The sequence below is a fragment of the Monodon monoceros genome, unplaced genomic scaffold (assembly GCF_005190385.1).
Source record: "Monodon monoceros isolate NGI ecotype Baffin Bay Population unplaced genomic scaffold, NGI_Narwhal_1 Super_Scaffold_3, whole genome shotgun sequence".
NCBI lineage: Eukaryota > Metazoa > Chordata > Mammalia > Artiodactyla > Monodontidae > Monodon > Monodon monoceros.
Window position 1 is genome coordinate 87,370,781 of NW_021703780.1, and position 13,881 is coordinate 87,384,661.

General features: G+C 36.2%; 1 protein-coding gene across 3 annotated transcripts in view; it reads left to right on the top strand.

The window, feature by feature from the left end:
* CHL1 (cell adhesion molecule L1 like) overlaps positions 1–13,881 on the top strand; it is an 80,608-nt gene that overhangs the window by 12,436 nt on the left and 54,291 nt on the right. For 2 of the 3 annotated variants that reach the window (XM_029243036.1, XM_029243034.1), the window contains exons 4-7: positions 8,099–8,221; positions 9,274–9,444; positions 10,398–10,445; positions 12,248–12,368. In XM_029243036.1, the coding sequence (XP_029098869.1) occupies positions 8,099–8,221; positions 9,274–9,444; positions 10,398–10,445; positions 12,248–12,368 (463 nt within the window). The remainder of the gene's footprint in view (positions 1–8,098; positions 8,222–9,273; positions 9,445–10,397; positions 10,446–12,247; positions 12,369–13,881) is intronic. The other variant, XM_029243035.1, reaches the window with a different exon arrangement.

Sequence of the window (13,881 nt, forward strand, 5' to 3'; positions counted from 1 at the left end):
TCCCTCCCTCCCTCCCTCCCTCCCTCCCTCCCTCCACCTAAATGGTATGGAACAACTGATTATCCACATAGAGACACACTTTTTTCAAGTCCTAGGTCACATCATATAAAAAATACATCCCAAGTGGATTAAAGGCTTAACTTTGCAAGGAAAAAAGTTTTTTATCTTAGAAAGTGATTCGGACAAAGTATTTATGACATCAGGGTAGAGAAAGATTACTTAAACAAGACAAATTAAATCTCCATTAAGGATAATTTGACTACATTTGATTTTTAGATGCCCTTTTCATCAAAAGACCCTAGGAAGAAAGGGAAAAGGTAAGCCACAACCCAGAAAAAAAAAAAAATCATGGCCAATGAATATAACTAAAGATAATACTAATGTATTTATAAATAATTTTACCGTCCTCTAAGAAAAAAACAAAAAATGAAGTGGCAAAAGACATGAACTTGCACCTCAGACTGGTATGACCAATAAAAATATGAAAATGCTTTTAATATCATTAGTAATCAGAAATAGATTTACTGTAACTCAAATAATAAAAGCATTTGATCCCACAAAATTGGGAAATATAACGAAGTCTGAGAGTAACAATTTTAGGTGGGAATGTGCAGCTACCAAACCACGTATCCACCACTGATGAGAATAGTTTACTGCTTGGACTGTGGAGAATATTTGTCACTGCTTCCTTAATTAAAGATGTTCTCACCTATGACCCAGAAATTCCATTTCTTTGTTCACGTGCACATGCCCCTTACCCACGTGCACCAGCAATAGTTGTGGTAGCATTGTTTGTATTTTAAAAATATACTGGAACACCTTAAGTTCTTTCCTGATAGAATGAAGTAAGTGTGTTATATTCATACAAGAATTACTACTCAGCAGTGAAAATTGATGAACCTTAAGAATATGTTGAACAATAAAAGTAAATCTTAGAAAAAAAGGGTGATTTTATTTATTTAAGGTCGGTCAGTATATGTAAAAATTAATAGCATATTGTTCAGGAGTATCATTTCACGTGGTAAAATTATAATGCAAAGCAAGAAAATGATGAAAACAAAATTTAGGACGGTAGTTACCTCTGATGGAATGGGGAAGGGGTAGGATCTGCACCAAACAGAAAGAAAATGGTGATTTTATGTTTTTCTTATGATGGGTGGTAGGTAGTGTTGTATTTCTGTTTTTTTATTCTTTACATTTATTTTATAAATGACCTTTTAATATATATAAAATAAGTATGTAGCATACTGATTTGTCTTAATTAGATATTCTCGGTTATTAAGTGTGATCTTATAGAATAATAATGGACAGAGCAGTGGCATACGGTGTTGAAAATTGGCCTCTGGAGTTTGGGTTTGAAATGATAGTAGGAAATGTTCATGAATTCTGGGTCAGAAAACTGGTTGAGAATCATAAAATCATATAACTATAACTATACAGCTATACTTACAGTCTATATTATATAACTATACTATAGTCTATAACGTAGAACTGTAACTATACAATATATATCTAATCGACTGAAATAAGATGGGAGAGAGGGAGAGAAAGGGAGATGTTAAAAATCTGTTGTAGAAGACAAGGCATGAGGGTGATCCCTAACCTGAATTCTAGTGGTTGCTATGGAAACACAAAGGAAAAAGGCAGTTGCTAGACCTATTGCAGAGAAAGAAATGGCACACTTTAGTATAAGATTCTACAACGAGGATTTTAAAAAAATGTTTTCTCTCATTATCTAAGCAGACCATGTGAAAACATGAACAATGTAAGGATAATTCTGGCCAGAATCTGCTAGTATTGTAGTTAAGAGATGAAGAGTTGAATCTGAGCTATGTAGTGGGTAATTGCTCCATCTTTTCTGCTGCTATAGAAAAGAGCAAAATAAATTAGGTTTCTTATGCATCATTTCCAGCCCCTCCTGAAATTACTTCATCATCTAACAGCTTTCTGTAATCATTTACACGTTGAATAGGACTGCCACCCCAATTCCTAGGAGTTTATAAATCAGAGACCATTTAAAGCTTCCTACGACCTTTATCAATTGATTCTTCTCTTAAGCTGTAAAGAATTGATTCTTCTTTTATATTAAACTTTGTAATTTGAGTTTTAGAGTTTGTATCTCTCATTTCTTAAACTTTTCTTTAGACCAACCTTAAAGGCTTGATCCACCTAAGTTTGAACACAAGTACAGTAGCTAAAAATCTGGTTATTACTCCCTACAAACAGACCTTTATACACAATGTTTACTTTTCTGCTTTTAACAAAATTGCAGTTGAGTTTGCTGAAAAAAGAAAGAGTAAAAGAAAACCAACCAACCAAACACAACGTGCTATTTTCAAACATGGGGAAAATCATTTAACTGAATGGATTTTCCAAGATATGGCATGGAGACTTAGTGAATTATTCAATAGATCTTTATTAAGCTCCCTTCATGTGGCAGACACTCTTCTAGTAATTTGAGATATAGCAGTGAACAAAACAAAGCCTGTACCAAGAAACTTAAATCCTGTGGGTGTGGTGAGTGGGTCTGGGGAGAACGTGAGCTGTTTTCTTGCCTTCATTATGACAGATGTCAGTGGAGTTAAAAGGATGCTATAAATAATTGTTTTGGCTGTTCAGTACTGTCCATCCTTCAGGGCACAGATCAGCCTTCTCCACTTAGCATTCTCAGTCCGTCTTAGCCTATACTAATTTTCCTTACCTTGGATTCTTTAAATAATTTTTGAAGTATTATTTAACATCATAAATTTTATGTGTTTAGGTACACAATCAGGGATTTTTTTTCATAAAAAAATTTAGTATAACTATCATTAAAAGCCTGTATTAGAACATTTCCATCATCCCCAAAAGACTCCTTGTGCCCATTTCTAGGTGTGCTCTCTCCCCAGCCCCAGGCAATCACCAGTCTGACTCTTGCCTCTATAAATGTTTTTTCTGAACATTTCATGTAAATGGAGTCATATAATATATGATCTTCTGCATCTAGCTTCTTCCACTTAGCCTGTTCTTTGTGATTTGTTCATGTTGTAGGATAAATCAGTAGTGTGTTCATTTTTATGGCTGAATAATATTCCATGATACAGATATACCACATTTTGTTTATCCATTCACCAGTTGATATCCATTTGGATTGTTTCTAACTTTTGACTATTACAAGAAGAAACGTTAGCAATAATTAGTAGTGTTAGGAATATACACGTGTAAATTTGATGGAATTTTAAAAGCATTATTTACTGTTTGGGGGAGTGTTTTGAGTGTTACATGATTAATCAGGTTGCTTAGAAGTGAGAAAGATAGCATCCTGTCTTATTCTTCCTCCTCTACATTGTCTTGATGCTGCATGAATGCATATTATCGGTGATTGACTTATTAGTTCATAGACTAAAGAATAAGAGAATGAATAAAAGTAATAATGTAATATCTACACACGATTAAAGTAATGTAAGAAATGGCAGGCTTAGGGATGAAATCATCTGTATACTGTTTTAATGGAAACCGACTTGTATTTTTAATGTGCTGGGTTTCTACATTTGTACAGCTTCCTCAGATTCCTCAGGTCAATTTCCTTAAGACATATCTTGGCTATTTACTGCTCTGATTTGGGAGGGCCAGCAAAAGCAGGGGTCCAGTAGCATATGTTAACTTCTTCTACTAATATATGCAAACCAACCAAAGAAGATCAATTTGTTCAGTTGAGAGTGCAACTTAGAGTTTTAAAGGTTTAATTAAGGCCCAGGATTTTGCTCTCATCCGTCAGAGTACGTGAATGACTAGAATGAAATGGGCTGAATTCGTTGTCCTGCCTTACTGTGAATTCATAGACTGAAAGGCAATGTTATTTCTCTGTACTTCTAAGTGGGTTAATGGGGTACACCACAGGAAACGGGAATCAATTAAATCTCTTTGCAGACAGAGACTGGAGTTAAGGGTGATACAGCATGTGAGCTCAGTAGCATGCATTCATGATAACGGTGCCAGACTGTAAGCAATTTGCAGAGCACATTCAAGGGAAATGAAACGCACTCAAAAGCTCTCCAGGCCAGTCCTGTAAACAGTGAGAAGTCAAAATAGATAAAGTTCTTTGGCATAGGAAGGACAGTACAGAATAATTCATTAAACAAGTCATAGGTTCTCCATGAAATACATAGTGTTTCTTCCCTCTGGCCCCCTCCCTATTTTCTTTAATAAAGTTAATTCCGAATAGTTGCATAAAATTGCAGAAGTTGTTATGATACAGGCTACACGAAAAATCAGAAACAGCGGCAAAGGAAAGCTCTTTGTCTCTTTGCCCATCTCATCTCTGTACAATGTGGCTGGGTGTACCATGCAAAGTGAAAACATTTGAATAAGAGCCAACATATACTGAGTGATTTTTAAGTGCCTGGCACTATGTTAATTGATTTATATGAAATTGTTTATTTAAACTTTGACGCAAATCAATGTATCAGGTGTCATGACAGTTTCCATTTTATGAGTGAGGAAACAAGCACATTAAGTAACAGGTTCAGGTCACATAGTAAGTGATGAAGCCAGGATTCAGCCCTAGGCAGCTGGCTCCAGAGCAGTGTATAACGCGATGCTACACAGTGTTGCCTATGCTTTGATCATTCTGTTGACACATCTTCTAGATGAGTTAGAAAGCGTTATACTTCTTTGTTGAACATACCTTGGCAGTGATTATCAGACTCACAGAGAGGTAGAGAACATAGGGAGGTTTGATTTTATTCTTTGGGTGCCAGAGAAAGATAATCTATAGTTTACATAACGTGATGGTGGTTAAGTCACCAGTATCTTTTCATTGAAGTGATTAGTTAGAAAGATTTGTATTTAATTAAATTACTCTGATGCCATTTCATTACAGTTCTTTACCATTAAGTGTGTTGGAATGGTGGGACTCTACAGATTGCTCTTAAGAAATTTCTAACCTAGTGAGACTTTTGAGGACCCCAGAGAGATGAGTTGAAAGGATTCTAGGATGCCAGAGAAAAGTAAAAGGGGGCACAGAAGGGTAAAGATATTGGTCTGAAGCTACATAGTCATTAGTTTTAGTGTCTGGGCTAGAGCCTACTTTATCCTGTAGGCTATCCTATAGATAAAAAATACTTTCTTCAGAAGTCTTCTGTATTTCAAGTACAGAGATGTTATTTTTTTTCAGTATATTAAGTTGAAAGAATTAAGATGATGAGTTTCAAAACCAATTGTCAGCACCTCAAGTTGTAGAGCCCCTAGAGATTTTGTATTTGCAGGTTTGCCATGCGTTGATAGCTCCAATGAGAAGACTAGCATGCAGCTACTTTGTCTCTAGGAAAGGTTTTTCATGCTAGATGGGTTTTCAGGAAATTGTACCCTTGGAGTTGTTACTAGAAATCTGTCTGCTACACTGAATGATAAATGTGGAAAGTTACTGGAGAACAGTAAAGAGATGAGTGCTATGATTTGCTTGATTTTCTGATGCAGGTAGACTGATAGGGACAAAATGTTTATAGCTTCATCTAGACTTGATTATTATGGGATTTCCAAACATTTTTAAAGCCCTACTTAGGTAGATGGTGATGTCGAAGTTGGTTCTGATCCCTTTGCAAAGAGACCATTCCATGGTCAAGTCCAGTCTTACTGAAACACAATTAAATTATTTTGTTTTTGGTGATGATGGAGCACTTATTTGAAATGTTTTGGTAAGCTAAAGCAGGGTAGTTGGCTCACGCAAAAGAAAAACAATTGTTTACAATTCATTTTTTAAAGTATTGCATCTGTCCAGACTCAACAATGCTAATGTTTATACCAGAGAAACACAATTAGCAAAAGTCATTGGTTGGAGTTATTTTTAAATAGACTCATTTCTTTATTTGAATTAACTTCATGCCTGCCGTTAAGTTGGAGTAATTAAATTTCACATTTATCTGTGGATGTTAACATGTTCACTTTTTAGCTTTGCATCAGGCTCGCTAAATAGTTTCAGAGTCAAAGAGTAAGACTTAAGAAAACCTGACAAATTTATGTCCTTTACAGTGTTTATTCTTAGACCTTAAATTATTAAATATATAAATATTCTTCCTTGTTTCCAGGTATTAATTTCATCTTTGGTTAAAGCTGTTCCAAAGATTTATGGTATGTGATAAAGGTTTTGTAGACTTCTAAATTTTATTTTATTTTATTTTTTATTATTGATGCCTTGGAAGCCAGTTGAATAACGTAGTTACATTTTTGTAATTAGAATTTTATAATGTAGATTTAATTAATGCAAGGATGATAGTGCTTCACTGGCGATACTATCTGTTTGAATTATTAAATTTTTACTGAAGAGGAGGCTTTCCAATTAGGGCTTTGTGCAGCTTCATTAGCTACTTTACAATAGATAGCACCCAGAAAACTGTATATTCATATTCGGCACTGTAAAGTTTGCTGGTTATAGAACAGGATTACATGCTCCTTCCATTTCCTAATCTATGTTTCCCTTCCTCTTTTGCTGCTCGTATCTGTATATAAACAGATTCAGTAACTGCCATGCAACACAGCTAACTTCAATACCAGCAAACACTGGGCTTCAGTTATAGCAAGTTTCAGTAAAAGGTGATTTGAATTTGGAGCTTAGGGCACATACTAGTTTTGTAAGTTACTCTACTTTACTTGCATAAGGTATACTTTCTGCAAAATGACTTGCAAAGCATTTGTCAGTCAAAGCTAAGTCTTTACCAAGTAGGTGGTATTGATACTTTATCTACAAGGTAAAGGTAGGGAACGTACTCAGCATTCTTTCCCATTTTTTGATGGAAATTTCATGCTACCTAGAGCAAAAGGATGATTCCAATATAGTTACCATCTCAAATGTATTTCCAGACTCACCAGGAGAAATGTGTTACAATGAGTTGACCATGAGGGAATCCACTGAGGACTGTCACATGGCTGACGCCTGCCTTTTGAACTGGCAAAGGCAGTGTAATAACCACACTGCCCCCTGCAGTGTTAAGCCTTGAAAGGTCCTTGAATTTAGACAAAAAGCAATTCACTGTAACCAGCTAGTGCATCGATAAGAAATGTCAGCAAATTCCCTCAATCACTAAAGAGTTAGGTTAGGGGGTGAGGCTCAAGGGAACAAATATACAGGCACTGCACAAAGCTTCTCAAGAAGAAATTTTACAATAAATGAGTATATCTTTAGACTCACAAGAATAATGATAATCTTTTGTGAACCATAATTTAAGAATGAAATACAGAGACGGAAAACCTGCTAATAAATTCCGTCAGGTCAGGAAGGCTATAAATACCTTCTTAAGGTCCTTCTCGTCCATCAGAGTCTGAGTAATTCTATAACGCAAATTCCCATAACAAAGTGGAAAGGTACAAATAATGTTGAGGAAGAATATATCTTGAATATTCCTAAAACTATTTTATAAATCACTTCATAAGAACATCAAGCATTGGTGTCGGATTTCAACTTCTACCCAGTTGTGACTTATAGTCCCAATGCATTGATTTTTAGGAAATTGATTCCAGCATGGGAAAGAAGCAATATGCTGAAATACTGCAAACTCTCCTTTCCTACATCAATTCCATTTCACTTAATATTTCACTTACTGGGAGTGATTTCAATGTGAATGACTCTCTCTGCAACACATAGTGATCATGCTTGGCTTTTCATTGCATTCGTACCGTTTTCCCCACGTGGGCTTTGAATTGTTTATTTAGTTGGATTATGCTCTGAATGGAATACTTGCCAATCACATTCAAGGGCTTCACAATAAAGCAAAAGACAGAAAATAAGTATCTCCCTAAAAATCTGTGACTCACAGCTTACATCTCTGCACAGAGAAATAGGCACAAGCATACTGTTGCCTTATTGATGTCAGAGCAAAAACGTTTGTTGTTTACAGTTACAGAATGCAGAAATATTTTTAATGTTGTATAAGGATGCACCACATATTTTTAACAGTATTTTCCTCTGCAGGAGAGATACGAGAACCAAGATTTGGGGTGTTGAATTTATTAAAAATGCTCTAATTTTTAAAAAGAAGAACGCTTTAAGATATTACTTGTAACGTTAAAACATTACTTGTAACATAAATTTTAAATAATGCCTTTAAATGATTTTTTATACCAGATGTTCCAAAATTCCCAAAAGAAAAAATTGACCCTCTTGAAGTGGAGGAGGGCGATCCAATTGTCCTCCCGTGCAACCCTCCCAAAGGCCTCCCACCTTTACACATTTATTGGATGAATATTGGTAAGTAATGTTCTGTTGTATCCATAAGGGGACATTTTAATTTCATGCATCATGTAAACTAACATACTGGAATTAAAGATAAAAAAATTAATATATGGTTGTCAATGTGAAATCAAGTAGATTTTAAAAACTATTTCCATCTGTTGTCTTCTCTAAGTTCTAAATACACATGAAAGCACTAGAAAACCACTAAATATGTTTCTTGATTTTGTCATATCTGGAAAGAGTAGAGGATTTATTTTATTGATGTGATAAAGTATGTCTACGAAGGAAATACTTCTGGTATTCCAAACAATTTACTTACCTTTGGGATATTATCCATGTCAAAACTGAGGATGGCTTGTATCTGTGTTGCTAGCTTTAAATTTCTCTTTTAATAATGTTGTACCCACTTCGTACAGTGACACACATAGAAATTAGTATTAACTTTTGTGTTTAATTTGTCAAAAACTTTTACCAATTCTTGAGTTGGAATTCCAGTTTCTTGTAAAGCCTACTTCTGGCATGTGCCTTAGCAGCGCTCTGTAAATGTTTTCCCATTGTGTCCCACAGAGAAAAATAATAATCGTACAGCATTTGAAAGAAAGCAAAAGAAGCTACTCTTGGTTGCAGCCCAAGTTGCAGATTCCGTTCATCTTAGAACTTTCCAGGCTGCGTCCATGGAAGAGAGATTAATATCTCAGACACACTTTTGTGGAAATTTGTTTTAAAGATATATGATCCTAATAAAATAAGAGTAATAATTAGGCCATTATCTGAATTGGACCAGTTTTCAGATAAGCCAGTGCGGACCCGTAAAGCACAGGTAGAGTCCCGGATGGTCAGGGGAGGTCGAATGCCCAGACTGATAAGTGCACTCCCAAGGGTTTTGTTATTCTTTGTATTTTACTCCTTACTATTGCTTCTATCGTAAGACCAGACTTGAGAGGAATAGGAAGAGCCGACATGAAAAATAAAATAAAATTAATATAAAGGAAAGGATAATGAAAAAAGGAGATGAGACGTGATAAAGGACAGTTGCCCCTTTTAATGACAAGATATTTCTTTTCCAGAATTAGAACACATCGAACAAGATGAAAGAGTATACATGAGCCAAAAGGGAGATCTGTACTTCGCAAATGTGGAAGAAAAAGACAGTCGGAATGATTACTGTTGCTTTGCTGCATTCCCAAGATTAAGGACTATTGTGCAGAAGATGCCTATGAAACTAACAGTTAACAGTTGTAAGTCCAAACAATTTCTCGTGCCAGCATGAATGGGGGATACAAATGTGTCTATAATTTTATTCTGGTTGAAGCCAGTTAGAGCTGGGTTGATATTTTCCACCAGTGTTTAGTTCAACTCTAGAGATGTCATCCCAATGAGAGAGACATCTGCAGCTGTACATCGACGGTAGCTCTGTCTCCTGCATCCAGAAAAAGAAATCTCAATTCACAGTACAAATGTATTTCACTTGACGTCTGGAAGGTCTAGTCATTTCCCCTGGGCGAAATACACGAGGAAATTCCAGGGACTTTCTAAGCGAGTCTCAGGCTCTGGATCTCTGTGATTTTGGATAAACCGGCAGGCTGACAATGTGGAAGAAAAGAACAGAGTCAAAAATAAAAAGAAGCAGTATTACGATTTTTATCACATCAAGCTTTTTTGTCCTTCCCAAATTGGCAAACTTATTTGAATTGCTCCTCTTTCCTAGTTAATTCTGCAGATGCCAGTCTGGGTTCCTACATTTGAAAACAGTCCTTATTAGTGGGAGAAAGAACCATAGATTCAAAGGGCGGAGATAATCTCCAGCAGTTCACTGACTGCGTAATTGGCTCTGGTGGAGTCAAAAGTTGGCATGACCATTCCATTGTCTAATTTGGTTCATAATTTTTTCATCATTGTGTGTAGATTCACTATGCCAGGGCTTCACTATAGCATCCTTTTGGCAGCCTCAGTTCTCTTTAATGGAGCTATAATTTGTATCTTTTCCACCTGGATTTCATCTGTAGTAGTTCAAGATTAAGCTCGTTATAAATATTTTTCAACTATATCCCCAAAGGTGCTTTTCTAGTGAAGCATGGTTATATCTCATTTTGTAATTTTTCTAAGAGAAAACTATGGCTTTTCATTCTGTTTTGATATCTGCATCTACCATTATGTTTGTGAGTTTTTTTCTTCCATTTTTTTATTTCAGTAAAGCATGCTAATGACTCGAGTTCATCCACAGAAATTGGTTCCAAGGGTAAGTCGATGACGTGCAGAATGTTGACATTTATTTTCACCTACGGTAGCTCATTGTCATCTTAGAATTTGAATTTTTCCTTTAATACCGTCGTGAGTTTATTAAAATACTAATATTTTTAGTAAGGAAAACTCCTTAGCGTAGAGGGTTCTATTTCCTCCCATCCCCATTAAACTATATGTAAAAAGGAGTGATATTTATAAATGCATAACTATATAAATACACCTATATACTTATAGATGATATAATTAACATAAGTAAATACACATATATAACACATTTTTAATGGAGTAATTATTATAGGTCTCCCAAAATGTCTCTCCTGGTTGATCAGCAGTTTGGTTCAGAGCTGTTACATGAAGAAAAGGAAAAAAGGACTGGTCGAGTGTAACAGACATAGGGAAAGCGTTGGGTGTAAGAAAGTTAGATGGTTATTTTCCATGCAAGACCTCTTGGAGTACTTAATACACAACTGTCCAGTGTGACTCACTGAGAAAGAATATAGGTTGCAGCATTTTCCAAACTCATTTGTCTATGAAAAGGTTTTTATTTTTTTGTGTTTCCCATAGAGCACTTACCACAGTCCTGTTCTATGGAAGATGGCTGAGTAAACCTGAATTATATAGTAGGCTGTTTTTCTGTAAAGAAAAGAATCATTTGTTTGAACGTGACAAATATTCCTTTTAAAATTGGCACCAGCATTGAACCCTCCATGCTAACTTAGATATCTAATATACCGGTAACATCGGCAGGGCTGGATGAGGGCTCCTCTTGGTACACCCTCAGTTTGAAAATGGACTGAATAGGTATATATGGCCAACATCATTTCCTTTGAGGTCAATAAAACAAACATATTGTCATATCTTTCCAGCAGTCAGTAAAAATCATTGCACATACTACACGTGCAAAATTATTTTTCAAGAAATAAACACTTGGAAGGAAGCTATAGCAAGATACACAGAGCTGCCAGTAATTTTCATTCTTCTACTCTGACAACAGCACGTCACCTGTTTACTCTTTGCATATCGCGTCAAATTACATTGATACTGGATGTGAAACATAATTTGTGTGAACACTTGGAAATGAAATCAAAGTTTGCATTGAAAATGGAAGTTGCCTCATTTTCCATTGTATTTGAAAGTATTCTTAGGAAAATAAGAAATGGAACATTTCCTTACCCAGTTACTGAGAATGCTTCTGAGTCTTTCCTACAACAGTGTTTGTCTTTGAGGGCCTGAGACTGCAAGTAGAGTCACCTAAAGAGCTTGATAGATTCATAGATGCCTGGTGTGCACCACAGGCTTCCTGAATCAGAATTTCTGGGTGCAGGGCCCAGGAAGCTTGTCAAATATTTAGGCACATTTAAATTCAAGAGAAATACACATGGCCATCAAACATGAACAGGTATGATTAAAATGTAGAATATAAAACCATTGATTGTCAATTAAGGGCTTTCATCAAGAAACTAATTATCTTGAACAGTGTTTGAACTTCTGAATTTGAAGGTGTGGGTTAAATCATAACCTTCATAAAACTTGATGCAACACTTACTTAATGCATCTGAAGGGCAACCCATGCTTCGTGGTATGAGTGGAATCTATTTAAATGGGAGTATATTAAAATGTGTGAAAAACATGTGAAGTAAATGTGTGAAAATAAATTAAAATGTGTGTGTAAATATACATACACACACATAGGTCCATATGGTTAAATATTTTTTAAGAAAGATTGAGTGCCAAAGGAGTTTACTTTTCTTAGTTTGAAGAAAAAAAAATCTGAGCCTTTTCTGTTCTGCTTTGTAGCGAATTCAATCAAGCAGAGGAAACCCAGACTACTGTTGCCTTCTCCGGAGAGTGGCAGTGAGTCGTCCGTTACCATCCTCAAAGGGGACACCCTGCTGCTCGAGTGTTTTGCTGAAGGCCTGTGAGTAACTTGACCCCGTTCCTAATTTTTTCCGTTCTGTTCTGTAAAGAATAAGGTAGCAGTGAAGGGTGTGCCTGCATGCATCTTTAAAAATGATTTCTTTAAAAAGAAAAATCCTGTTACTACATCCCTGGAGAAAGTAATCTGCACTTCACTCTACAGATTTCAGGCTGTGACTGAGATTGATTTATAATTAGATCTCTCTGTCAGTTGGTGAAAGTGTGAATGGAGGTGTCAGTGACAGCATTCTCCTTGGCTCAGTCAGCAGTGGGATGCCATCCTTAGAGCGTGAGGTTGATAGGAGTCAGCTCATCACTATTAGTGCAAGGTTTGTGTCTCTCTGCTGTATTTGTCCTGCCCCTGCTTGTTAATGTCTTTTCAGGTTCCACGGAGCCCTATTTATCTATTATTTCACCCACCTGTCCTTTGCACAAAGCAGGTCCAGATCATGCAATTTAAGAGAGTTTCACATCAGAACTCATGAACCATACTTTTTTCACGACTGAAGAAGTACACTTTTCCAAATCCTCCAAGTAAAGGCTAAGGAGTCTTCGCTTGGTCACGTCTTGAAATTGTGACTTTATTGAGTAACTACCGTAAGTCAATGTAAACAAGGACCATCTTAGTTAATACTTGGTCATACGAGGTCACCTGTTTCCTATCATCATCCTTCTATGCTTACCGCCACATACCCATCCCTGCCATTGGGAATACCATGAGAAAATACATCCCACCTTCCTAGCACCCAAGTTTACATAATCAGTGTGTAAACTAAGGGCTTTGCATAGCTGGGCATCTGGTTCATGGACTAGAGTTTGAAGTTCATACTCATTCATAATCCAGTGTATATTCTGAATGGGTGATTTTAAATTGGATTATGAAGAAAAGGAGCAGATTTTAATGGTTTTACAACCCCTAAGCTTTGTAAATTTCTCTTTCCATCCAACAGAAATATTCAGGTTGCTTATCTGTCTTAAATTGCCAAAGTGTATGATCGTAAATTAATTAGACATGCAGGGACATGGCCTCTGTTCGGGAATTTGGTCTCTGTATTATGTGAGGAGATGAAAGACTCAGGTTCAGTTTGAATCATGTTGGTAACTGCCTACTCTTTTGTTCTTATTCATATGCGTTTATAGTGGTAGAAATTAAATTCTTTCAGGGTTCGTCACTATTCTTGGTTGACTCTTTGGGCAGGGAGAATATGTCAGTAATCCTTTTTTCCTATTTCTCACAAATGCTATAACTTACCTCTTGAGTGTGCTGGCAACTACATGGATTGTCTTCAATATAATAGAAAGGCTCTCACGTGCTTTTTGGAAAATGCAATGTCGTGAAGCAATATAGAAGAAGAAAGCGAACGTCAATATGTGTTGTCTTTGGGAACTTGAGGATGCCTGATGCCTTGTCAGAAGAGTTTCACCTGAAGTGGTTTCTTCTTACTCATCGTGGGTTTGGGTTGGGAATCCTGGCTGATCTGGTTGCCTTTCAGGTGAAGGTGATACATTGTAAA